At 39.4% G+C, this 26,015-nt stretch overlaps 1 protein-coding gene across 2 annotated transcripts; it reads left to right on the top strand.

The window, feature by feature from the left end:
- The first annotated feature begins 442 nt into the window (after window positions 1–442).
- Window positions 443–26,015, top strand: itcha (itchy E3 ubiquitin protein ligase a). Of its 2 annotated transcripts, none has more exons than XM_053636307.1 (24): window positions 443–600; window positions 9,499–9,563; window positions 9,673–9,814; window positions 9,939–10,063; window positions 10,811–10,942; window positions 11,386–11,422; window positions 11,713–11,891; window positions 12,124–12,307; window positions 12,542–12,637; window positions 12,786–12,960; window positions 13,129–13,192; window positions 13,369–13,453; window positions 13,911–14,039; window positions 14,252–14,324; window positions 14,451–14,522; window positions 14,636–14,724; window positions 15,173–15,332; window positions 15,658–15,791; window positions 16,188–16,328; window positions 19,214–19,334; window positions 19,446–19,550; window positions 19,659–19,755; window positions 22,921–22,993; window positions 23,443–26,015. In XM_053636307.1, the coding sequence occupies exons 2-24, from the start codon at window positions 9,539–9,541 to the stop codon at window positions 23,540–23,542; spliced, it is 2,538 nt and encodes an 845-aa protein (XP_053492282.1). In that variant the 5' UTR covers window positions 443–600; window positions 9,499–9,538; the 3' UTR covers window positions 23,543–26,015. The 2 variants fall into 2 exon arrangements, with proteins under 2 accessions (XP_053492282.1, XP_053492281.1); XM_053636306.1 differs by having other exon boundaries at window positions 13,123–13,192.

Below are 26,015 nucleotides of genomic sequence, written 5' to 3'. Positions count from 1 at the left end.
TAAAAAAAAAAAAACGGACTTCAGTTTCAGTCATCAAAAACCACACGAAGTCAACAGTGCTATCTGGTGGCATTAATTTCCGGTGTGGGGCATATTATCTGTCATACACCAAGAGAAGCCTGTGCTAATTAGCTCAGATGCCTTACTGCCTGAATGTGAACCGCTTTATTATTATTATTATTATTGTTGTTGCTTTTGTCACACAATATTCTTCAGTTAAAACTGACTTATTAACGAGTTTCAGAGTCCTAAAAACACACAAGAAAACAACAGTGCTATCTGGTGGGCTTTAATGAAAGTAACTTTAATTTACATTTCTAGACATATTCTCTATTTATTATTATTATTATTATTATTATTATTATTATTATTATTCAAGTTTGTGCTGTTATCCATGCGGTTGCTATGTGGAGTGTTTAGACCTGAGCCCGTCACCAACGTCACGGATTAAGGAGTCACGTGACCGGTAAAGGAGGCCGTGTGGAGGACCTTTGGTCAATGGAATAAAACGGAAAAATGTATCAACCGAACCAAAGCGTGGAAGTCTATTTTCTCTACAGCTGCTGAACGCCAGGTACCACATACCTTCATTAAAATCAGGTAATTCCTCTTTGTGACTAAATATATATATATATACCGACAAGCTGAAAAGGAATATCCTTGTTTGTCTGTTAGCGTTAGCTAGTTCACTAGCAGTTTCCACCTGACAGCGACGGGCAGAGCTAGCTCGCTATCTGTGCTAGGTGGCTTTGGATAGCGAGCTAAGGCTAAGGCTAGCGAGTGCAGTAACGATGCTCCTGAGAGTCTGGGAACTTTCTCCAGGACGCTTTACTTAATCGGTTCTGTCCGTGAACAGGAGGCATTACCTGTGTCACTATAAGCACAAAGTTGTGATAGCAGGTCTACGATTGATTTAATACTAAAATAAATCATTTATTTCGAAGCTTGCTATTTAAATCAACACTAGCTAGTTATAGCAGTACTGTCTTAACTTGCTGGCTAACTCCGAGCCAGCGTTAACACTGGGTTTTACTGTCGCGTTTAAAATACCATTAAAGTAACAGACTGGAAAATGAAAGGCGTGTCACTAGCATACTATATAGCTATAACTGTTCGGTTCCTGTCAGTGCAGCGTTATGAGCAGTTTCCTCTAAGGCTCAGGAGTTAGCCTGATACAAATAACAACCACACGCAGGCCTCTGGGGTTTCGTTCAGTTCGGTTCTCTTTTTTATTTGAACAACGTAACGGGAAACGTAATCTCCTTTGTGTTATGTAACTATCGGCTTTACAGGGGACTATTGATATTTGGTTCTGGAAATAATAGCGTGACGTCACGCCGCGTTGCATGTCGGTGCAACTCCTCGTGTTGTATAGAAACTGTGTGTGTGTCGGGGGGTGGTGATCATGTCACCTGTGACTGAGTGGGTGTGTCGTGATGTTTGGTAATACTGGCGTGTCCAGAACTGCTACAGCAGATCGCACGAATCTTCCAGGAGAAAAAACAAAACTCAGCAACAGAATCTGCTTTTCTCTTTTCCTGCATGGAAAAGACAAAAAACAGGAGAGGTGACAAAAAGGCGACATGTGGCCTGAGTTCCTCCTGTGTGAAGGAAAAACATCACATTCAACCACATCCCTGCATGAAGAATAGTGTGTTCTGTCCGTTTTCATTCGGTAAGTTTGTGTGTGTGTGTGTGTGTGTGTGTGTGTGTGTGTGTGTTTCCAAAGCAACCTCATGTCAATTCAGAACCAGGCCAAAAAAACATAACCCAATGGCCAATAAAATCATCCTAATGCCAAAACGAAACACAATTTCCACCTTGTTTTACCTATCCAAGTTTCAAGTGTTAATATCATTATATTTTTACACTCACTGAACACTTTATTAGGAACAGCTTTACACGTGCTCATTCATGCAATTATCTAATCAGCTAATCATGTGGCAGAAATGCAATGCATAAAATCATGCAGATACGAGCCAGCAGCTTTGGGCAAATGTGATCTCAGTTATTATTACCGTGACATGATTGTTGTTGCAAGACGGGCTGGTTTGAGTATTTCTTTAACTGTTGATCTCTACACACACAACAGTCTGTAGAGTTTACTCAGGATTGTGCAATAAAGAAAAAACAACTTGTGAGCAGCAGTTCTGCAGACGGAAACGCCTTGTTGATGAGAGCGGTCAATGATGAATGGCCGGACTGGTGCGAGCTGACAAAGTGTACAGTAACTCAGATAACCACGCTGTACAATTGTGGTGAGCGGAAAAGCATCTGGGAATGCACAACATATCAAACCTTGATGCTGCAGTGGGCACAGGCTCACCAAGACTGGACAGCTGAAGACAGGGAAAAACGTAGCCTGGTCTGATGAATCTCAATGTCTGCTGAGGCACACAGATGGTTGAGTCAGAAATTGGCTCCAACAGCATGAATCCGTAGACCCAACCTGCCTTGTGTCAACAGTCCAGGCTGGTAGAGATGGTGTAATGGAATGTTTTCTTGGCACACTTTGGGCCTGTTAATACCAATCAATCATCACTTGAATGCCACAGCATATTTGAGTATTGTTGCTGATCATGTGCATCGCTTCATGGCCACAATTTTCCCATCTTCTAATGGCTACTTCTAGCATGATAATGCACCATGCCACAAAGCAAAAGTCATCTCAAACTGATTTCATGAACATGACCATGAGTTCAGTGGCCTTCCCAGTCACTGGATCTGAATTCAATAGAAGACCTTTGGGATGTGGTAGAACGGGAGACTCACAGCATGAAAGTGCACCTGAAAAATCTGCAGGAATTGCGTGATGCAGTCAGTCAACATGGACCAGAATCTCAAAGGAATGTTTCCAACATCTTATGGAATCCATGTCATGAAGAATTGAGGCTATTTTGAGAGCAAAGGGAGGCCCTATCCAATATTACTATAGTGTTCCTAAAAACGAGCCCAGTGAGTGTATATTGCACATTAATCATACATGTCTTAAGTGAAAGAAGACATTGTCCTTTGACCATGAGTTCAATTCTTTAATTGTCAACATTTATTTCATGAGCAGGAAACGCATACAAAATGGTATGAGAACATATTGTTAGTTGTTTAGTGTCAAGCAGGATGTCCTTGAGAGTATTTATATATATTTTATTTTACACTTTCTGGTTCACATACCTCTTGGCAACACATGTACAAAATGTGGGACAGACACCTACAAGCATTCAAATTTCCACATTCACATTATGTCCAACATGGTGCCTTTAGGCATATCCAAACGTCTCCTTCAGCTACTTGGCAGCAATATTTTTTATTTTTTTTCCAGTGGATTGACCTGGTTATAATGTTCGACAGAATGAAATGTTCTACACTGAGAAACTGACATTGGCTAGTCAGCCTGCTGTCTCTAGATTCACAGGAAAGAAAGTGCATCCCTTGCGTTGCGAAAGAACCGAGAAGCAGTGATGCTGGAAAGACAGCAGTGAGTCCACTTCACCAGATCGTAGAACATCCCCTGCTGTTAGACACAGAGGAACTAATGCCTCTCTGGGAATATCTTGCCTATATCTAAAGACAGTCTCAAAGTCTTTATATAAGAATCCCTTAGGACCTTTGGACAGGTCAAACTCCTTTTGGGATTTGTAGCCAGCAGTTTCACAACCGTTTGAAGCTTTGTATAAAGCGAGCCAAGTTATTACTTGCATTGAAATAAAGATTCAGGATAACATCAGAATTTTCATAATATGAACTAAACACATTTGGTTTAATTAGAAACTGGACGTCGGCGTCTAAAGAAGTAGGGGGCTCTTGAGAAGAAGATATATTTGTATTATTTAAAAGTAGTCATACTGTTTAAGGAAGCAGTATTTAATGCACTGATTCTTTCTTCTTTTTTTTTTGGTCCTATTATCAGCTTATTCTATTATCATAAATAAAGCATAGCTGGCATAGCATCCCAGGTGTTCCCTGGGATAAACTCCGGATCCACCCCTTCCCTGGCCAGTATAAAGCACTTACTGAAGATAAATGAATGAATATCATAATCCGTTTTTATTGTAAGGTACAGAGCTCCTGTTGAGAATGAAAACCGCAGGTGAGCAGGAGGAGAGGCTGCTAGGGCATGTTCAAAAGATGATCATTAAGATAAATATGCAAAATGCTTCCTGGGAAAGGGATGGCTTCTAAGTTTTGTTCTGAAGTACTTTAATGGCTTGCTTTATTCCTGTGACAGGGAGGTGTTGAAATGCGCTTTAAAATGACGTCATGGTTTATAACCATAATTCTTCTCTTGACAGGACACGCAACATATGAGATAACAGAAACCAATCTAGACTGGATTGAAGAACGGTGAATTGCTCAGCAGACAAATAGAGACCGCACATGGACAGTGAGGAGCGGACATTATAAAGATAGTAAAAAAAAAAAAGTGCAGTTTGAAACAGAAGAGATAGGAATGAGAGAAGTGTAGAAGAGCATGTGGCTAGAGAGGCCTGATGACCTGTGTGTGAAGGAGCTGGCACAGCATCTTGATATGTCCATAGAGGAGTGCAGTTTGTGTACACCTAGGTGTCATTAAAGTAATCACCTTCAGCTCATCTCTTCAGTACACACCTACAAACTGTTTATGCGCTCGAGCACACTGTGTGCTTTGTAAACTCTGTGTTGGTGAGCTAGTGGCCGTGCCAGTTTGCAACCCGTATTGCAGTCATTGGACCATATAATCTGAAGTCACTGGAAGGATCATTTTCCAACAACAAACACAGTCACGTAGAGACTTCTTATTACACCACAAGGAACTCTTACTTTAATTTCCAAGGATTTGAAGTAGAAGCACAAGAAGTCATAAACAGCAGTGGTTTCCTTGATGAACTGCATCCAGGTGAAATGGTTTTGTTAGATGGTGTGTTTTGATATGAAAGTAGTGAAGGTCTCTGCGTCTCCATGTGGATTTTGCAGGGTATTATCTGTCTCGTCTTCTCATCCATGGTATCCACATGACGAGGGTATTCGTAGAAGTAAAGTACGTAACGTATAAAATGCAGTGCAGGCTATTGCCCATCAGTGCAGTGCTGCCCGGTGACACCTTGTTGTTTTACATCTTGGACGTGAGTCCAAGTTATCAGGCAATATTTAGTGCAGTAAATGCAAAGCTGTTAGTGTAGTTCTATGTTGAAATATTTCAACTTTGCATGAAGAATAAACTGAGCTGTAAATAAATGCCTACTGTTTTCATTGCGCACACAGAAACACGCATCATACGACATAAATCAAGCAAGATTGAGTTGGTTAGTATTTCTTTTATTGTATTTAATCTGCCAGATTTGTCCTTGTAAGATTAAATTCTTCTCATGCTTTTTCCAAATTGTTGTGACTGATTCACTCTTATGCTACTGCTTCAATAAATTTTCTTTTTTTTAAATCCTTCATTTATCATACAACTAATATAAATTGTGAGTGAAAACTTAACAAAATGTAGTCTCATACTCTTTGTATTCAATCATACACTGTAGTATCTTCTCACTTACACTTTAGTTTAGTTAACTTCTCCTCACCTCTTCCAGTAAGTACTGCAGATCATTATGACCAAGGGATTTCATAGCCTTTGTGTGAACCTTTAAAAAGATAGTGTGCTCCTCCTCATGAGGGCCTAAACGTAGGAAATGGGGAACCTATTCTGGAACAAACTTCCTTAAAGTTGTTATGGCCCAGAACGTTCCGTTCTGATGGTGTTAAGATGGTGTAAAGGGATTTTCAGCAGAGTGAGTTTTAAGAAGGGTTTCTTTGAAGACTGTTCCTACTCTGTAAGATATGTGAATCTACTTCCTGTATTTGAGCAAATAATGTGACTTGATTACTGCTGAGACTGTTTGTGTTTTTAAGAAGACATTACTCTGGCTTTAATTAAAGATGAATAATATGATAGGATTTTGTGCAAAAAAATGATGAAAGTAGCTTCTCCAAAGCTCTCACAGAGTGTATCTACAATTTATTCATTTGGAAGAATAAATTCTTTCAACCATTTGGTTTTCATGTGAGGACCATTTCCATATTGTGCTACATGGTTAGTGACTCAAAAGGGTTATGCGCATGTAAAATTCACATTTGGATCAAACTATAAAAAATTAAAAAGTGACACTGTATATAGAAGAATTTCTTTGATCAGACTATGATTTAAATATGATTATGTAATCTGGCAGGCCTAATCAAGAGTTCAAATAATCAGAGTGATAAGGAAGGTTTTAATCCGTCAAAGGCCTAATAATGACTTTGGAATGTATTTCAATCATGTGAGAGTGACTTAATATTAACTTTGCATTTAAACATGATTATGTTGTAATAGTACATGGAATATTTTATTAAGCAGAGAGTAATAAGTCAGTATTCATGTAGGTGAAACTAGGACAAATTGATGTAACTCCAAGCTTGTGGGAAATCACTGAGCATGCAGTTCTCACTTGCAGTTTGTATCTTTTTCTTCCTAGCTTGCTAATTTGTTATGTCATTCCACTATTATTGCCAGCTTTGTGAGTGGGCTATTGTTCAAACTGCAGAAGTTTAGATAAATACAGAACTTCATACACAAAGGCCTGTGTGCACAAATTTGCAAGTACTGATAAGGCCACCTGTTAGAGAAGATGCATCAATGTTCAAGGATGTGTGTGTGTGTGTGTGTGTGTGTGTGTTAGCATGGTGCATTTTCAAAAGCATAAGCCCATGCAAGAAATCAATTGGTATATGTTAAGAAATCAAAATGAGATAATCATGTGTGGCCAGTGTATGAGATATTAGAAAAGAATCAGTATTTTATTCAGAGAAATTGAAATCAAAGTAGGTCAAGCTGGTGTGACGAACATGTAAAGTCACCGAGTACACATTCCTCCATTGGAAAGTGAATCTTTTTCTTCTAGGCTCGCTCAGTCATTTCTCATAGCAATCTCACTCTCTGCACCTGCTTAGAGAGATTGAGTCTGTACACAAATCAGTAAAATAGAACCCTGCCATGCCATGTATCCCAACAAAATATTCAGGTTCTCTGGCAGAAAAACATCCCCAAAACATTAAAGACCCACCACCATATTTAACCGTGGGCATGAGGTAATTTTCCATATGTCTACCTCTCTGTGTGCACCAAAACCACCTCTGGAGTTCATTGCCAAAAAGCTCTATTTTGGTTTCATCTGACCATAGAACCCGATCCCATTTGAAGTTCCAGTAGTGTCTGGCAAACTGAAGATGCTTGAGTTTGTTTTTGGATGAGAGTAGAGGCTTTTTTCTTGAAACCCTTCCAAACAACTTGTGGTGATGTAGGTGACTTCAGATTGTAGTTTTGGAGATTTTCTGACCCCAAGATGCAACTTTTGGACACTCGAGCCATCCTCTTCACAGTGCGCTAAGACAATATAGACACGGGTCCTCTTCCAGGTTGATTCATAACATTTCCAGTTGACTGGAACGTCTGAATTATTGCCCTGATGGTGGAAATGGGCATTTTCAATGCTTGTGCTATTTTCTTATAGCCACTTCCCATTTTGTGAAGCTCAACAACCTTTTGCTGCACATCACAGCTATATTCCTTGGTCTTACCCATTGTTATGAATGACTAAGGGAATTTGGCCTGTGTGTTACCTCATATTTATACCCCTGTGAAACAGGAAGTCATGGTGGAACAATTTCCTGCTCCTAGTCACCCATGTGTACTAAAAAATGTAGATTGTCAATGGGAATATACTTAATGTATTTTTCTCATATGAATTCATAGGGGTGCAAATAATTGTTGCACACCTATATTTAACCAAGATTTTTTTATTTTTTAAAATTTTATTTTATAAACCTGTCTTTGCAATTGTTTGATATCCATGAGCACAGAGTATTTTTGTGAATTTAAGGTTAAACAATAAAGACAATTTTTCACAGCCTTCTTCTATGCTCATATTTAACAAGGGTGTGGAGGGCACTGTGTGTATATATACATGAGGTATGACTGTGCCAAGGCAGTTGCTTTGCAAACCGACTCTGCTCTTGTTACTATGGTAATAAAAGTCAAATCTGTTTTTGCCATCAAAAACCTCGAGACTCAGAAGTTTTTATTTTTGCTGAAGAAGTTTCCATGTCCCTTTTTCAGGAGACTGTATTTTAAAGATAATTTTGTAAAATCCAAATAATATTTACAGATCTTTATTGGAAAGGGTTTAAACAATGTTTTTCATGCTTGTTCAATGAACCCTAAACAATTATTGCACATGCACCTGTGGAACAGTCCTTAAGTTTACAGGCGGTAGGCAATTAAGGTCACAATTATAATAACTTAGGACACTAAAGAGACCTTTCTACTGACTTTGAAAAACACCAGAAGAAAGATGCCTAGAGTTCCTGCTCACCTGCGTGAACATGCCATAGGCCTGCTGCAGGGAGGCATGAGGACTGCAGATCATCCTTGCAGTGGCAAACCACGTGTAACCATGTGTCCCCGCAGACGTGATCGAGAACTTTCAAAAGCCTTGGTGGAAGAATAGGGTATCATCTCTCAGCAAGAACTGACAAATCTGGTGCAGTCCATGAGGATGAGATGCACTGTAGTACTTAAAGCAGCTGGAGGACACCAGATACTGACTGTTACTTTTGATATTGACCCCTCCTTTGTTCAGAGACTCATTATTCCATTTCTCTTCGTCAAATGTCTGTGAAACTTGTTCAGTTCATTTCTCAGTTGTTGAATGTTTTTATGTTAATACAAATGTTTACACGTTAAGAAATTTGCTGGAAATAAAAGCAGTTGAATGTGAGAGGACATTTTTGCTTTTGTTTTAGTTTTTTTTTGCTGAGTATATTTACACATTTTGTCTAATTTTAGTTTTGCCCAGTGAAGCTGCAAAGTCTGTAATAAAGGGAAGTTTAGCCAGGCCAATTAAGATAACACTTTTGCAAGGGTTAATGCTACATTCCACTGCCCTGCTCCTGTTGAACATGCAATATGACTGCCTTCTGCATCATTGTTGTGGTTTTAAATAAATAATTACTTCTGGAAACAAGCTTTTTGAGAGCCCAAGAGGCAATAGGAGAAGGACTAATGCTAAATGGAAAGTAAATGTTTTAAAAACAGTAAGAGTTGCAAGCAATCCTAATTGTTTGTTCATTATTAAGTTACAACTGCACTGCTACATATTGTAGTTTCGCTTAGACCTGTGTATTAAGTCTGAAATTTAGATTTTATAATCTGATTAGGGGTTACAGCTGGACTTTTAATCATTCTCTGCAATGCTTTCTCTGCTGAGTTTCTTCGACTCTGTCTTCAGTCTAGTGTTATAGAAAAGGTGTTCTACATACATTTAGTCTTGGATGATGGAGTGTTTTATTTAAAAATAATAATAATAATAAAAAGTTATGATATTCGTTTAACTACAAATTTGCCCAACTGTCTTGTACCTGATTGTCCTGTAAAATGCAGCCAAATTTTATTACAATCTAAATGCCTGTCCATTTTAATTGTGTTCAATTTTCCCCCAGATGCATCTGAGTCAAGGCAGCTGCTCTTGATGGCTACACAATGAAGGCCCAATTACAGATAATAGGTGGGTGTTTCTAGAAACATGGATGTGCCTGATTTAGGCAATTTTCATTTGATCAAAAAGATATGATATGTATATTTGTAACTATTTGTAATGATCTTTTGATCATTAGTTTTGTCAGCTAAACTGAAAGAGAACAAGAAGAACTGGTTCGGGCCTAGTCCGTATGTGGAAGTAGCCGTAGATGGCCAGTCGAAGAAAACGGAGAAGTGCACCAACACTCACAGCCCCAAGTGGAAGCAGCCACTCACAGTGTAAGTTTGAAAGCGTGGTATGCCGTGCTGAGCTTACTGATTTCTTTCAGTTATAGAAGTATTGTTTTCTTTTCTTTTTTTTTATTTTGCTTATCTTTGCTTTATTTTTTTTAATCTCCTATAGAATCGTTTCCCCCTTCAGCAAGTTAATTTTCCGTGTCTGGAGTCATCAGACTCTCAAAGCAGACATTTTGTTGGGAATGGCAACTTTAGAAGTCAGTGAGACCCTCAAATCCAATGACATGAAGAGTAAGTCCTGTTGTCTTTCACATTTGGGTTTTATGCACAGTAAAGTGTCAGTTGTGTGTGCTGTGTGTCTGTGACTTACTCAGTGCTTTGCTGTTGAGGAAGGCAGGTGAACTGGATTAGTGCATGATTCATAAAAACTTTTACAGAAACTGCACACTCACTGGACATGTGTACATTAGACACAAGCATGAAATATTGCCTCGAATTGCAAAGGCTGGAGCAGTACTTGCTGCTGGTGGTGGTGGTGAATTAATTATTTATACTGAGCGTCCTTTTCAGAGATCAAGCATTTTAATACTATGTGGTGTCTGGGGGGGGGGGGAGGGGACAGAAAACAGCCTATAGGCCTATGGTGGATATTATATAATGTAACATAAGAAAAAATTGTTTTCGGTGAAATTTTTAAAATCTAGAACATATCTTAACAAACAGCTTTTAAGTTAAGCCTACGTAAGGACTGCTGCTGGAAATATAAACACCATGATGCTCATACTGAACATCCTTTCAACACACCTAGTAGTGATTACTTCATATATAGATAGATAGATAGATAGATAGATAGATAGATAAATAATCCCCTTTTTTTCTGGTTTTCTCACTGGGCATCTAAATCTACAGCCAGATTTCTGTAAAGCTGCTTTGTTAAAAGTGCCCTACAAATAGAAGTGAATTGAGCTGTATTATTATTCACTTTTATCACCACATTTCTTATACACCTAATCTAATGGTGCTCTTTCCTTCTCTTAGTCCATGAGGTGATACAGACTCTGCCTCTGAGTGCAGATACAGATGGCAGTGATGTAGTGGGAGATCTGTCTGTGTGTCTGGATGGAATGCAGGTGGATCCTGAAACGTTTGCTTCTGAGGAACAGAAGCACAGTAAGACATCTGTTTCCTAACAAAACATCAGCTCTGCTCAGGTTGACCCTTTACAATGATCTGTGCAGAAGATTCAGCACCAGAGCGAAATGCTATTATACCTGTGGGGGGGGGGGGGGGGCACATGAAATGCAACAGACAAATCTTTACTGACATGCAGAACATGTACCACACTGTAAAGCAAAATCATCATTGTAAGCAATCAGCAAGGGATTGCTTTTTAAGAATAAATGCCCTCAGGCAATTCTGGGGTTGAATGTGATCCACCTGTTAAAGCAATTTCACTGTGCAATCTCATTTAAGACAGAAAGGCATGCAATAGGTGTCTGCATATTTCACTAACTTACATCCTAACATGAAACCACTGTAAAAATAAATAAATAAATAAATAAATAAAATGCTTTTTGCAGCTTCTTTTATGAACTGTGCTTCATTTTTCTCAGATGGTCTACCAAATTCCAAGCAAGAGGCAGCTGGAAGGTACAATGGTTTTCTTTTTTTATATTTAATACCCAAATGTTACTGTTTTTATGTAATCTGAATATTTTATGTCTTTATCATCTCAGATTTTTATTCTGGTTTTGTTTTTGTGACTATCAAATCCAAGAATCAAAAGAAGCACCTTAAAACTCTTTTTAAACTAATCTGCAATTCCTATTTAAGTTGGACATTTTTTCCCCTTTCCTGAAACCAGTGTACCATCATTTTAACACTAGATTTTAATCCTGTATAAAAGATCATTTCCCAGCATGTGCGTTTGTATGTCTCAGATCGAGTCGCGATTCCTCGCCCTCCAGTGACCTTGCTGATGATTCTTCTCTGCCTAATGGCCATGCTGTGGGAAGTACAGGGTCTCCCTCAAATTCCACAGGAGCTCTGAGACCTCCGAGGCCCCCCAGACCCCAGAGACCACCTCCTCCCTCCCCCCAGAGACCAAACTCCTCCACAAGTACCTCTTTCACTTTATTGCTGCTGTTTCAGAAGTGTGATTAATTTGTCAAACCTGAGAATGCACTGCAGGATACACTTTTTTTTTTTTTTTTTCCCAGTGAATGTATTAAAATATGGAAAAATGTTGATTCTTGATTTATACTGAATAAGTAGTTTATCAAAACAATATTTGTAATAGATTGTGATAAATATTTTTGGCCTCATCATTCAACAACTGTCAATCTGTTCAGCCTCCTCTACTGGCTCTTCACCCACCCACGGCAGTAGTGGTCCAAGTCCAGGCTCATCCCCACGTTTACGTGTGAATGGAGAGGCAGCAATCCCAGGATCAAACTCAGGGTCAGGGCCAGCCCTGAGAGTGAGCCCCACTCCCCGCAGAGTGTCCCCCATCAACAACGGCCCACTTCCTCCTGGGTGTGTTTTTCTCGCCCTCTCTCTCGCCCTCTCTTACTCTCTCTCGCGCTCTCTTTATGGAAAAATCATTATCAGATTCTAAGCTATTCTTGACTCTTTCACACTCTGAGTTAAGCACTAAGAAAAGAAAAACTCTGGCATTATAACCCAACAGTGAACAATATTTTTATAATTGGTAGACTTGATGTACATTGTCTGAATTCTTTTCCCTGTGTGTGTTTTTGCATATTGTAGCTGGGAGCAGAGAGTGGATCAGAATGGTCGTATCTACTATGTGGATCACATTGAGAAAAAGACCACCTGGGAGAGGCCTGAACCTTTGCCTCCTGGGTACTGTAGTCGAGTCCATTGATAGTCCTTTAACTAACAGCAAAGCTTAATAAAAAGAATGAAACAAGAAAAATCTAAATATGTACTTAGCATGTCTACTTGGAGTGCACTGAACGAATGGTTATTAAAATATTTTTGTCTCGCTTAGCTGGGAGCGTCGTGTGGACCCGATGAGCCGAGTGTATTATGTGGATCACCTAAGCCGGAGCACCACATGGCAGCGGCCCACTGCAGAGTCTGTGAGGAATTATGAGGAGTGGCAGAGCCAGCAGAGCCAGTTACAGGGAGCCATGCAGCAGTTCAACCAGAGATTTATTTTTGGGGTCAGAACACACACATATCTCTCTCAACCATTTTCTAGCTGTTTTTATTGCTCCAGAAAAAAAGTTAATATTTATCTGCCATAATGAAGCGATTAAGTGATTTCCTCCCACCCCTTCTGCTTTTTGTCCTCTCTCTCTCTCGCTCTCTCGCTTTCTCTATAGCTACAGGATCAACTAGGGCCAGCTCCTAATAAAGAGTTTGATCCACTGGGTCCTTTACCACAGGGATGGGGTGAGACAGTTTCTAACACATTCCAACCCATTAGCTTATCTTTTCCATCAATCTCGCATCACAAAACTGTTTCGTAGTGTGAAGAATGGAATCCTGAAGTATGAAATTCTAAATCCTAAATAATCTGGATTTGACCGAGTGTTTTGAACTTGTGTGTCTACCCTTTCTGCTTACAGAGAAGCGAACTGACACAAACGGGAGAATGTACTTCGTTCATCATCCTACACGGACAACACAGTGGGAGGATCCTCGTACTCAAGGGTAGGAAAGTACACATCTTTGAAGCAAATGATATTCTTATTCACAGTGGTGCTTGAAAGTTTGTGAACCCTTTGAATTTGCTATATATCTGAATAAATATGTCTTAAAACGTCAGCAGATTTTCACACAAGTCCTAAAAGTAGACAAAGAGAATCCAATTAAACAAATGAGACAAAAATAATATACTTGATCATTTATTAATCGAGGAAAATGATCCAATCTGATCCAATCTGATGATGTTTTAGGTCATATTTATGCAGAAAAGTAGGTTCACAAACTTTCAAGCGCCACTGCATATAGCTGTCCTCAATTTAGTCCCCAAATCTCAAAGTACTTGAGTTTAAGAAAGAATATAAACATTACAGTTAATGGTGACAAAAATACCAGCTCTGTTCTAATTTGCAGTATAATTGTGTGTGGGTGGGTGGGTGTGTGTGTGTGTGTGTGTGTGGTTCAGGTTGTTAAATGAAAAGCCCCTGCCAGAAGGCTGGGAGATGAGGTTCACAGTGGATGGGATTCCATATTTTGTTGACCACAACAGGAGAACGACCACCTACATCGACCCTCGCACGGGCAAATCCTCACTGTGAGCTCTTCAGCATTCTTTTGCATGTGTGCAGCTTAAATTAAGAGCTTATGATGTTTATTATAAAGCTGGCTAAAATGTTTGTGTCAGTATCAGCCTAAAAGATGTTCCTTAAGGCTAATTCAGCTTATCGGAACATATTGGTCAGTGCATCTTGTCAGTTCTAACTTTGTGTGTGTGTGTGTGTGTGTGTGTGTGTTTATGCTACACAGTGAGAATGGCCCTCAGATTACCTATGTGCGTGACTTTAAAGCCAAAGTGCATTATTTCCGCTTCTGGTGTCAGGTAGGTTCTAAATCTGCAATAAGTTATTTAGTGATTGACTTTTATACAAGCAGTTTGTACATGTAATTTATTATGACAGATTCTTTCTTGTAACGGGAATAATTTATTTTTGTTTGCTCACTATAGCAACTGGCAAGGCCTCAGCACATCAAAATCCACGTCAGTCGCAAGACGCTGTTTGAGGATTCCTTTCAGCAGGTCAGCATGGACACCTTTGTGCAGTTGATGTGCTTAATCAGTTGCTTTAGAATTCCTTATTTACAGCTGCTAATTATGATTAATATTTCAGAGTCCAAACATTTATTTCGTAGATCATGAGCTTCCACCCGCAAGACCTGAGGCGAAGACTATGGATCATCTTTCCAGGAGAGGAGGGACTGGACTATGGGGGAGTAGCTAGGTGTGTGTTTATTACTCGGCTACATAACGCCTTGAACCTGTAAGATGTTCGTCAGAATTCAGGAGGGTGCATTTCTAGAGGTGTAGCTTCTTATTTTGCTTCATGTATGTGTGTTCATTGCCACATCTTTTTAATAGTAGATTGCCTTTATCCTAGGAACAGCTGTGTACCCAACTACTGAAATTCAAGAGGTGGTGGTTAAAAACGTAACCCGATAATTTCCCTGTATGTTATGCGATGCAAATTCGGTTCAAATTGAAGTGCCATTTTCTTGCTTAATTAGGTCATAAATAAACTCTTTGTTTCTACAGCCTACTTCAGGTGTGAGTTACAGTAATAGCTGGGTCATGCGTGTCACACACATCAAACTAGGCCAGTGATAAGCAAGATAAAAAATAAACAATATTGGCCAGCTGTAGTAAGAATAATTGTCTGTCTGTCATTACAGGGAATGGTTTTTCCTGTTGTCTCATGAAGTTTTGAACCCCATGTACTGTCTTTTTGAATATGCGGGTAAAGACAACTACTGTCTGCAGATCAACCCTGCCTCGTCCATCAACCCAGACCACCTCAAATATTTCAAGTTCATTGGAAGATTTATTGCCATGGTACACGCACATTTTCACTTTATTCCATAAATGATCAACTAGTAAAGCAGTAACCAAAGACTGCTGTTCAGCATTAAGGACCAAATTTATCTCCGTTCCTCCAACTGATGTAAAGCATATATTTATGTATACTGTATAAGGCATGTTAGAGTGGAAGTGCAAACATTTGGGATTTTGGCTGAAATGGCTGAGATCAGTTTAGTCAGATAGTAATCTAATTATTTCTGTGTGCTTGAATGCTATTTGTCTGTTAACCCTTAAGTTGAGTAAAGGATGTGTCTCTCTGCATCTGAATTGTTTGATTTAATTGTCTGTTTTGCCCCAGGCTCTGTTTCATGGGAAATTCATCGACACCGGCTTCTCTCTGCCGTTCTATAAGCGGATCTTGAACAAGCCTCTGGCTCTGAAAGACCTGGAATCCATTGACCCTGAGTTCTACAACTCCCTAATCTGGATCAAGTCAGTGAAATTATGCTGCTGTCTATAATAATCATATTAATCCCAACAGAGCAGTATCTGTCAAGAACTGCCATTTGATGAGCAAATAAATAATAATAGTAATATAACGGATTTGTAATTTTCAGGATAAGATGGTTTTCTTAAAGATAAAAAGATATGCAGTATGGGTTTGAGAAAAGTGGTACTGATATTTTCTCTGAGAGATTTCCCTGATGATGGTAATTACGCATTTGATGTACCGTATGTGGGTTGGAGATGTTATCTCCATTATCCTTGTCACAGAAATATGAAGACATTATTTTATGACTGAGAATAACTTGGAAGATTGTAGGCTGGTGATGTGTTTTTCTGATGCTCATGTTACTGGATAATGTTTGCACTGGCATTTACACACAGGGAGAATAACTTGGAGGAGTGTGGGCTGGAGATGTATTTCTCTGTGGATAAGGAGATCTTGGGTGAGATCACTACTCATGAGCTGAAGCCAGATGGAGGAAACATTCTTGTAACTGAGGACAATAAGGAAGAGTATATCAGGTATTAGCACTGCAAGACCTATTGTACTGCTCCTGAGTAGATCCGCAAGCCAGACGTCTAGAAAGTCTGGTACGTTTTGTCAGTAAACATGGGCTGCCTCCTTTCACAGCAAGAGGCAATTTGGCCAACCGTAGTCCTTTTCCCAAACATGCAAGAATAACTTGTCAACAAGTGCTTCACACAAAACTCATGAACTTGGTCCAATATTTTGATCCAAAATGCTAATTGTGTCTAAATGTTCGAACTATTCCTGCTGCAAAAAAACATAGAACATTTGTTGGTTGTTGCCATAAAATTGTATAAAATATACCAGGGATATGATAAAGTTGTGCCCCAAAGTTTACATACCCCTTGCAGAATCTGCTAAATCTTAATACTGTTAACAAAATAAGAGGGATCATAAAAATCCCATGTTGTTTTTTATTTAGTACCACCCTGAATAAGCTATTTCACATAACAGATGTTTACATATAGTCCACAAGACAAGATAGTAGCTGAATTTATTAAAATTGCCCAGTTCAAAAGTTTACATACCCTTGATTCTGAATACTGTGTGTCGTTACCTGGATGATCCGCGACTGTTTTTTTGTTTTGTGATAGTTGTTCACGAGTCCCTTGTTTGTCCTGAGCAGTTAAACTGCCCACTGTTCTTCAGAAAAATCCTCCAGGCCCTGCACCTACTTTGCTTCTCCAGCATCTTCTGCATATTTGACCCCGTTCCAGCAGCGGCTATATGATGTTGAGATCTATCTTTTCCCACTGAGGACAACTGAGGGACTCGTACACAACTATTACATAAGGTGCAAACATTCACTGATGCTCAAGAAGATAACACGACACATTAAGAGCCAGGTGGATGTAAACATTTGAACAGGATGATCGGTGTAAATTGTTGTTTTGTTTAAAGATCTCTTTTTTTTTCTATTTATTACTGCCCTTCAGAAGCTAAATAAGATAATTACATGTCTCCTAGAAGACATAATACTAACAATTTAAAACCTAAAAACATTCAACAGCTGAGACATAAACTGAACAAGTTTCACAGACATTTGACGAAGAGAAATGGAATAATGAGTCTCTGAACAAAGGAGGGGTCAATATCAAAAGTAACAGTCAGTATCTGGTGGCCTCCAGCTGCTTTAAGTACTACAGTGAATCTCATCCTCATGGACTGCACCAGATTTGTCAGTTCTTGCTGTGAGATGATACCCCACTCTTCCACCAAGGCTTTTGAAAGTTCTCGATCACGTCTGTGGGCGATACATGGTTACATGTGGTTTGCCACTGCAAGGACGATCAGCTGTCCTTCCTGTCTCCCTGTAGCACTGTCTTAGGTGTCTAACGTTACAGACATTGTACTTTATTGCTCTGGCCACATCTGCAGTCCTCATGCCTCCCTGCAGCAGGCCTATGGCATGTTCACGCAGGTGAGCAGACACCCTAGACTTCTTTCTTCTGGTGTTTTACAGAGTCAGCAGAAAGGTCTCTTTAGTGTCCTAAGTTATTATAACTGTGACCTTAATTGCCTACCTCCTGTAAACTTAAGGACTGTTCCACAGCTGCATATGCAATAATTGTATATGGTTCATTGAATAAGCAGGAAAAACATTGTATAAACCCTTTCCAGTAAAGATCTGTAAAGCTTATTTGGATTTTACAAAATTATCTTTAAAATACTGTCCTAGTGCCCTCCACTAATATTGGCACCCTTGGTAAATATGAACAAAGGAGGAAAAATTGTCTTTATTGTTTAACCTTTTCATCTTTTGTTAAAAAAATTCACAAAAATACTCTGCTCTCATGGATATCAAACAATTGCAAACAAAACACAGGTTTATCCATAAATAATATATCTTTGTGTGCAACAATTATTGAATTCATATGCGGAAAAATATATTTGAAGTGTATTCCCATTGATATTGTAAGAAAATAGCACAAGCATTGAAAATGCACATTTCCACCATTAGGGCAATAATTCAGAAGTTCCAGTCAACTGGAAATGTTATGAATCAACCTGGAAGAGGACGTGTGCCTTATTGTCTCAACGCACTGAAGAGGATGGTTCAAGTGGCCAAAAAATCTCCAAGGATCACAGCTGGAGAATTGCAGAAGTTAGTTGCATCTTGGGGTCAAAAATTCTCCAAAACTACAATTCAAAGTCACCTACATCACCACAATGGGCCGTGGTTGGATCTTCCAGCAGCACAATGATCCAAAACACATCAAAATCAACACAAAAATGGTTTACTGACCATGAAATTAAGGTCCTGCCATGGCCATCCCAGTCCCCTGACCCATAGAAAACCTGTGGGGTGAACTGAAGAGGAGAGTCCACCAGCCTAAACCTCAAAATTTGAAGGATCTGGAGAGATTCTCTATGAAGGAATGGTCTCAGATCCCTTGCCATGTATTCTCCAACCTCATCAGGCATAATAGGAGAAGACTCAGAGCTGTTATCTTGGCAAAGGCAGGTAGCACAAGTGTTGACTAAAAGGGTGCCAATAATTGTTGCGCACACACACATTTACAGGCAGCCCTCTGCTGCCTGTAAAGCAAATTGATCTCACAGACTTGTTCAGTCGGTACACTTTGCGAGTTGCTTTTTAAGGAAAAGTGGCAGAGCTGAGCATTTCTGCTCTAGCTGGGGGTGAGGCTAATTTATAGCCCAGAAAATGTAAACAGAAGTTTGAAGAGAAACAGTCAGGCAAAACCATTATATAGCAGTATTGTCAGTTTTTAAGCTGTCTCTCAAATTATGTGGTTGTTGTAGGCCTTGAAAAGTGTTAAAATAGTATAAACTGCACTTTTACATCTTGTAAAATAGCTGCATTACTAATAGTTTCTTATATAACTGAGAATACTAAAAAATGTTGTTTTTTTGGCAGACTGGTAGCGGAGTGGAGGTTATCCAGGGGGGTTGAGGAACAGACTCAAGCTTTCTTAGAAGGTTTTAATGAAGTCTTGCCTCAGCAGTACCTGCAGTACTTCGATGCCAAAGAGCTGGAGGTACAGACTATTACAGCCATAGAAGAATTATTATTTGTCTTCTAACTCCACTTCTCATTCAAAGGTTTATCATGAAACCACATATCATATTATGTGTCCATGTGTCCTTAGGTGATGCTGTGTGGAATGCAGGAGATTGATCTTTCAGATTGGCAGAGGAACACAATCTACAGACATTATGCTCGCAGCAGCAAGCAGATCGTCTGGTTCTGGCAGGTAAGTCTGGCTTCTTGCTCACAAACACTCATAAAGCACTTAGATAGATGAGATCAGTGCTTGATAAAAAATTGCCTCCAGTCTCAGTCCTTCACTCTCCATTTGTAGCTTATGAAAGAAATGGACAACGAGAAGAGGATGCGTTTGCTACAGTTTGTGACCGGGACTTGCAGGCTTCCTGTTGGGGGGTTTACTGACCTCATGGGTAAGTGCGATGAGCTGCTCCTGCATGCATCATGTGTATTAAGCTGTAACCTGTCTATATACAGTGTCCTCCACTAATATTGGCATCCTTGGTAAATATGAGCAAAGAAGGCTGTGAAAATTTGTCTGTATTGTTTAACCTTTTGCCTTTTGCACTTCTGTTTAAAATATTCACAAAAAATACTCTGCTCTCATGGATATCAAACAATTGCAAACAAAACACAGGTTTATAAAATAAAAAAAATAAAAAAACTATATACAGTATCTCACAAAAGTGAGTACACCCCTCACATTTTTGTAAATATTTGATTATATCTTTTCATGTGTCAACACTGAAGAAATGACACTTTGCTACAATGTAAAGTAGTGAGTGTACAGCTTGTATAACAGTGTAAATTTGCTCTCCCCTCAAAATAACTCAACACACAGCCATTAATGTCTAAACCGCTGGCAACAAAAGTGAGTACACCTCTAAGTGAAAATGTCCAAATTGGGCCCAATTAGCCATTTTCCCTCCCCGGTGTCATGTGACTTGTTAGTGTTACAAGGTCTCAGGTGTGAATGGGGAGCAGGTGTGTTAAATTTGGTGTCATCACTCTCACACTCCCTCATACTGGTCACTGGAAGTTCAACATGGCACCTCATGGCAAAGAACTCTCTGAGGATCTGAAAAAAAGAATTGTTGCTCTACATAAAGATGGCCTAGGCTATAAGAAGATTGCCAGGACAGTGACACTGAGCTGCAGCACGGTGGCAAAGACCATACAGCGGTTTAACAGGACAGGTTCCACTCGGAACAGGCCTCGCCATGGTCGACCAAAGAAGTTGAGTGCTCAGCGTCATAGCCAGAGGTTGTCTTTGGGAAATATACGTATGAGTGCTGCAAGCATTGCTGCAGAGGTTGAAGGGGTGGGGGGTCAGGCTGTCAGTGCTCAGACCATACGCCGCACACTGCATCAAATTGGTCTGCATGGCTGTCGTCCCAGAAGGAAGCCTCTTCTAAAGATGATGCACGAGTAAGCCGGCAAACAGTTTGCTGAAGACAAGCAGACTAAGGACATGTATTACTGGAACCATGTCCTATGGTCTGATGAGACCAAGATAAACTTATTTGGTTCAGATGGTGTCAAGCATGTGTGGCGGCAACCAGGTGAGGAGTACAAAGACAAGTGTGTCTTGCCTACAGTCAAGCATGGTGGTGGGAGTGTCATGGTCTGGGGCTGCATGAGTGCTGCCGGCACTGGGGAGCTACAGTTCATTGAGGGAACCATGAATGCCAACATGTACTGTGACATACTGAAGCAGAGCATGATCCCAGCATGTATTCCAGCATGATAACGACCCCAAACACACCTCCAAGACGACCACTGCCTTGCTAAAGAAGCTGATGGTGAAGGTGATGGACTGGCAAAGCATGCCTCCAGACCTAAACCTTATTGAGCATCTGTGGGGCATCCTCAAACGGAAGGTGGAGGAGCACAAGGTCTCTAACATCCACCAGCTCCGTGATGTCGTCATGGAGGAGTGGAAGAGGACTCCAGTGGCAACCTGTGAAGCTCTGGTGAACTCCATGCCCAAGAGGGTTAAGGCAGTGCTGGAAAATAATGGTGGCCACACAAATATTGACACTTTTGGCCCAATTTGGACATTTTCACTTAGGGGTGTACTCACTTTTGTTGCAAGCGGTTTAGACATTAATGGCTGTGTGTTGAGTTATTTTGAGGGGACAGCAAATTTACACTGTTATACAAGCTGTACACTCACTACTTTACATTGTAGCAAAGTGTCATTTCTTCAGTGTTGTCACATGAAAAGATATAATCAAATATTTACAAAAATTTGAGGGGTGTACTCACTTTTGAGTACAAAAAGAGATACTGTGTGTGTGTGTGTGTGTGTGTGTATGTGTATATGTATGTATGTGTGTGTGTGTGTGTGTATGTATATATATATATATATATATATATATATATATATATATATCTCTTTGTTAAATATAGGTGTGCCACCGTTATTGGCACCCTTTTAGTCAACACTTTGTGCTACCTCCCTTTGCCAAGATAACAGCTCTGAGTCTTCTCCTATAGCATCTGATGAGGTTGGAGAAGGGCAAGGGGTCTGAGACCATTCCTCCATACAGAATCTCTCCAGATCCTTCAAATTTTGAGGTCCACGCTGATGGACTCTCCTCTTCAGTTCACCCCACAGGTTTTCTATGGGTTTCAAGTCAGGGGACTGGGATGGCGATGACAGGACCTTGAGTTAGTAAACCATTTTTGTGTTGATTTTGGATCATTGTCCTGCTGGAAGATCCGACCACAGCCCATTTTAAGCTTTCTGGCAGAGGCAGTCAGGTTTTCATTTAATATCTGTTTATATTTGATAGAGTCCATGATGCCATGTATCCTAAAAAATGTCCAGGTCCTCTGGCAGAAAAACAGCCTCAAAACATTAAAGAGCCACCACCATATTTAACCGTGGGGATGAGGAACTTTTACTTCTGGTGTTTATTGGCAAAAAGCTCTATTTTGGTTTCATCTGACCATAGAACCCGATCCCATTTGAAGTTCCAGTAGTGTCCGGCAAACTGAAGCCGCTTGAGTTTGTTTTTGGATGAGAGTAGAGGCTTTTTTCTCGAAACCCTTCCAAACAACTTGTGGTGATGTAGGTGACTTCGGATTGTAGTTTCGGAGACTTTCTGAACCCAAGACGCAGCAAACTCCTGCAATTCTCCAGCTGTGACCCTTGGAGATTTTTTGGCCACTTGACCCATCCTCTTCACAGTGCGTTGAGACAATATAGACACGCGTCCAATTCCAGGTTGATTCATAAAAAAGATATAAAAAAATGGGGGGAAAAATTGGGACTATACTTCAAACATATTTTTCTCATATGAATTCGTAGGAGTGCCAATAATTGTTGCACACTTATATTTAACAAAGTTTTTTGTTTGAAATTGTTTGATAACCTTGAGAGCAGAGTATTTTTGTCAATTTTGTTGTTTTTTTTTTAAACAAAGTTCAAAATTTTAAACAATGAAGTCAATTTTTCACAGCCTTCTTTGTTCATATTTACCAAGGGTGCCAATATTAGTGGCAGACACTGTATTACTAATCATGATTAAGGTTCCTTAGGAAGTGAATATAAATGCTGTTTTATTCAACAGGGAGCAATGGGCCACAGAAGTTCTGCATCGAGAAAGTGGGAAAGGAGAACTGGCTTCCCAGGAGCCACACATGGTGAGTTTACTACAGAGCAGGTGGTGAGATTTGAAACATTTTGAGCTGGTCTCTGAAATATTGTCACCTTCACTTTTTCATGTCTCTTTTCCTAACAGTATCTAATGCTGTGACTCTCAGACAGTATTTATTTGGCCACAATAAAAGTCATAATAGCTTATACTTTTTTTGTTTGTTTGTTCTTCATTTTCCTTATCATTTAATGACACCGAAAAGTACTTGGCAAAGGTAGCTCAGTGATTAAGGCATTGGGCTACTGGGCAACCAGTTGGAAGGTCATGAGTTGAAATCCCAGGTGCCATTGATGGGCCCTTGAGCAAGCCCTGTATCCCTCAACTGCTCAGTTGTTTCAGCTCTAAGTCGCTTTGGATATAAATGTCAGCCAAATGAGGTAAATGTAAAACTATGTACCATTTGTCAGTAAGGTTATTTTGTTTTTGCCATTACAGTTTCAACCGGTTGGATCTGCCTCCATATAAGAGCTACGAGCAGCTCAAAGAAAAGTTGATGTTTGCCATCGAGGAGACAGAAGGCTTTGGCCAAGAATGATGTGTACATCCACACCCCTGCATGTCTTTTGCACGTCTCCATAGCAGCAGTATACCATTCAGACTTATCTAAGAGAATGCTGCTGAAGGAATGAAGGACAGAGATGACATGAGAAAAGAAAAATTCTTAAGAGCACCATTCCTTCATCACATCACCTAGGCTCACGTTTTCCCTCTGATTTCAGATGCATTGTTTGAAATTTCACTTTTTTTGTGGTAATGCTGCCTTTGTTAGTCATCTATACACCAGTATGCCTGGGCTTAAATAAACTAAACTCCACTTAAGACACACACGCGATCCAGGCTATGCACCCTGGTTGGCTGGAGTCACGATTAGTATTTTGCAAGACTGTTTTACAGATTTGTTGTTTTTTGTTTGTTTGTCTGTTAGTTTTAACCTTATACATGCCTCATTTACAGTTGGGCATTTATTTTTCTGGCAGCACTTACAGTAGCTCAACTGTATGCATGAATATTACATTTTATTTAACGGGCTCTTGATCATTTAGGTAGCTGTCTGTCTGCTGAGTTTTAGAATTCCGATCAGAAAGTTTTCACACTGATGAAGCACTATGAGATGTGAGCTCAATGGCTAAGAAATTTGCCTGAGGTTATGAGAGTCGATAAGCATATAAGGCATTGGCTTAGTAATTAAATCTCTTACGAAAACCTGGAACAAATCTAGTTTTAATCTCCAGCTGACTGAAACCAACTTTCCCATTTTAGTAATGGGTGCATGCTTTTAGTGCAAGTTAAGCCATCTGTTTTTAGTGAACCAAATTACCCGAACATGTAAAAGGAGTTGGAGTGTAATGGTCTTTGTATCTGAAATAATATACAAATCCAACATCCTATTTTCTGAGAATTTTTCAAAATGGCTAAGATAGAAGATGAACGCATATTTTAATACTTGGACATACATGTCATTAGGGTAAAATGAGTTCTAATTCTGGTTGATGCTATTATGCTTTAATCTAGTAAATAAAATTGATTTTATAAAAACAAGTTAAGGTGCACCTTAAAGTTCCATTTTGACAAGGTTTTTTCCCCCTCTGTTATGAAGCCCCTGAAATGTTCAGAAGTGAGCCAATGACATTTCATTCAAGTCTGACCATGCACTTGTCACTTTCCAGTTTTTTGAGCAGGTTTAGATTTCTCCAGAACTGTCCTGAAAAGCTCGATCCCTTTAAAGACCCTGCCATGCTTTAATGTAGAAATCAGATGTTGAACACCAGTTCTGATTTGCTAGGGCATTTCAGGTCTTCTACTGCTTAAAGGTGCTTCATTTTAATTACTGGTGTTTTCTTTTTAAAGACATTATTGATCGGATGTTTGCTTTAAGAATTAGAATTATCTGGAGAAATGCAATGTTGTGTATTTAAATATGTCAATATACCATTCAAAAGCAAATTCTAGCCATATAGTTTGAAAGAACATAGTGGAGGTATCTGCTTTCACTGTAGGGTCTGATTTACATCTGTGTTTGATGTTGCTTTTTTTCCTCAATCATTACGTTTCTTAATAGTAAGGTTAGTATAGCACTAGCTCGAAACCGAAATAGAGATAATGCGAGAGCTCTTATCTGAAAACGTTTTTAATATGCTGTACAACTCCCCGTCTCGAAACTGTGAGCCTGTGTCATTAATGTGGGAGTCATAGTACTTATTTTCTTAAATGAGTTTTGTTTATAAAACTAATGGATATGCCTGACTTATTGGCATTATTTCTTCATGTGTCAGCAAAGTTATAGAATACGTAGATCAGCAATCTGTGATTTTCCTTGGCTAATTACTGGATTAACCTGCCTGATGTCAAAATTATGCAAAACTTAAATATCATGTTGTGATGTACAGTGAGATGGATTCCAATGCTGAACATTAAATGAATGACGTTGTCTTTATTTCTTTGGAATCAACTGTTTATTTTGTAAAAGTACCTTTTTCAAACAGCTACAATGTCCGGGAGTCTTTGTACGCCATGGTTTTGAGAGTATGGTTTAAATTTCACAGGCAGCACAATGTGCAACAAACTTGACAATGTACTGTTTAACTTAAGTGGATCTTAAGTCCCTGTAGCCAACACGAATCCACACATCAATAATGAGCTCATCTACTGTGTTGTGATTATTGATTGATAATGCAGCTCTAAACACTCCAAGATGATTTGTTATCAAATTGAGGACAATATTATGTTGTTCAGGTCTCCATCGCCCATGTCCCCCCCCCCCCCCCCCCCAGTTAATATCATCATGTCTTTAAGCCCTTTGTAGGTAAGCAGAAAGCTTCAGACTGTTTCATCTCTTTATTTTCTTATCTAACAAAGACATTGTATATCTTGTAACATTTAGCTTATCTTTTAATAAGTGGGGTTTAATGTTATTTTAAACGAATTTTATTTTTCTTATGTGGATGTGTACAGTTGGTTGATTCTTGTCAAAATATTCTGAACTGAAGAAATAAATATATAATGCATTA

Source organism: Ictalurus furcatus, chromosome 11 (assembly GCF_023375685.1).
Source record: "Ictalurus furcatus strain D&B chromosome 11, Billie_1.0, whole genome shotgun sequence".
Classification (NCBI taxonomy): Eukaryota; Metazoa; Chordata; class Actinopteri; order Siluriformes; family Ictaluridae; genus Ictalurus; species Ictalurus furcatus.
This window is presented reverse-complemented; position numbering and strand designations above follow the sequence as displayed.

Excerpts from the sequence above, each read along its gene's own strand:
- itcha (XM_053636306.1), top strand. The coding sequence starts at position 9,539 with ATGAAGGCCCAATTACAGATAATAG. Across the intron at positions 11,423-11,712 it reads AAGCAAGAGGCAGCTGGAAG|ATCGAGTCGCGATTCCTCGC; the intron begins GTACAATGGTTT and ends TGTATGTCTCAG. Across the intron at positions 15,792-16,187 it reads AACTCCCTAATCTGGATCAA|GGAGAATAACTTGGAGGAGT; the intron begins GTCAGTGAAATT and ends ATTTACACACAG.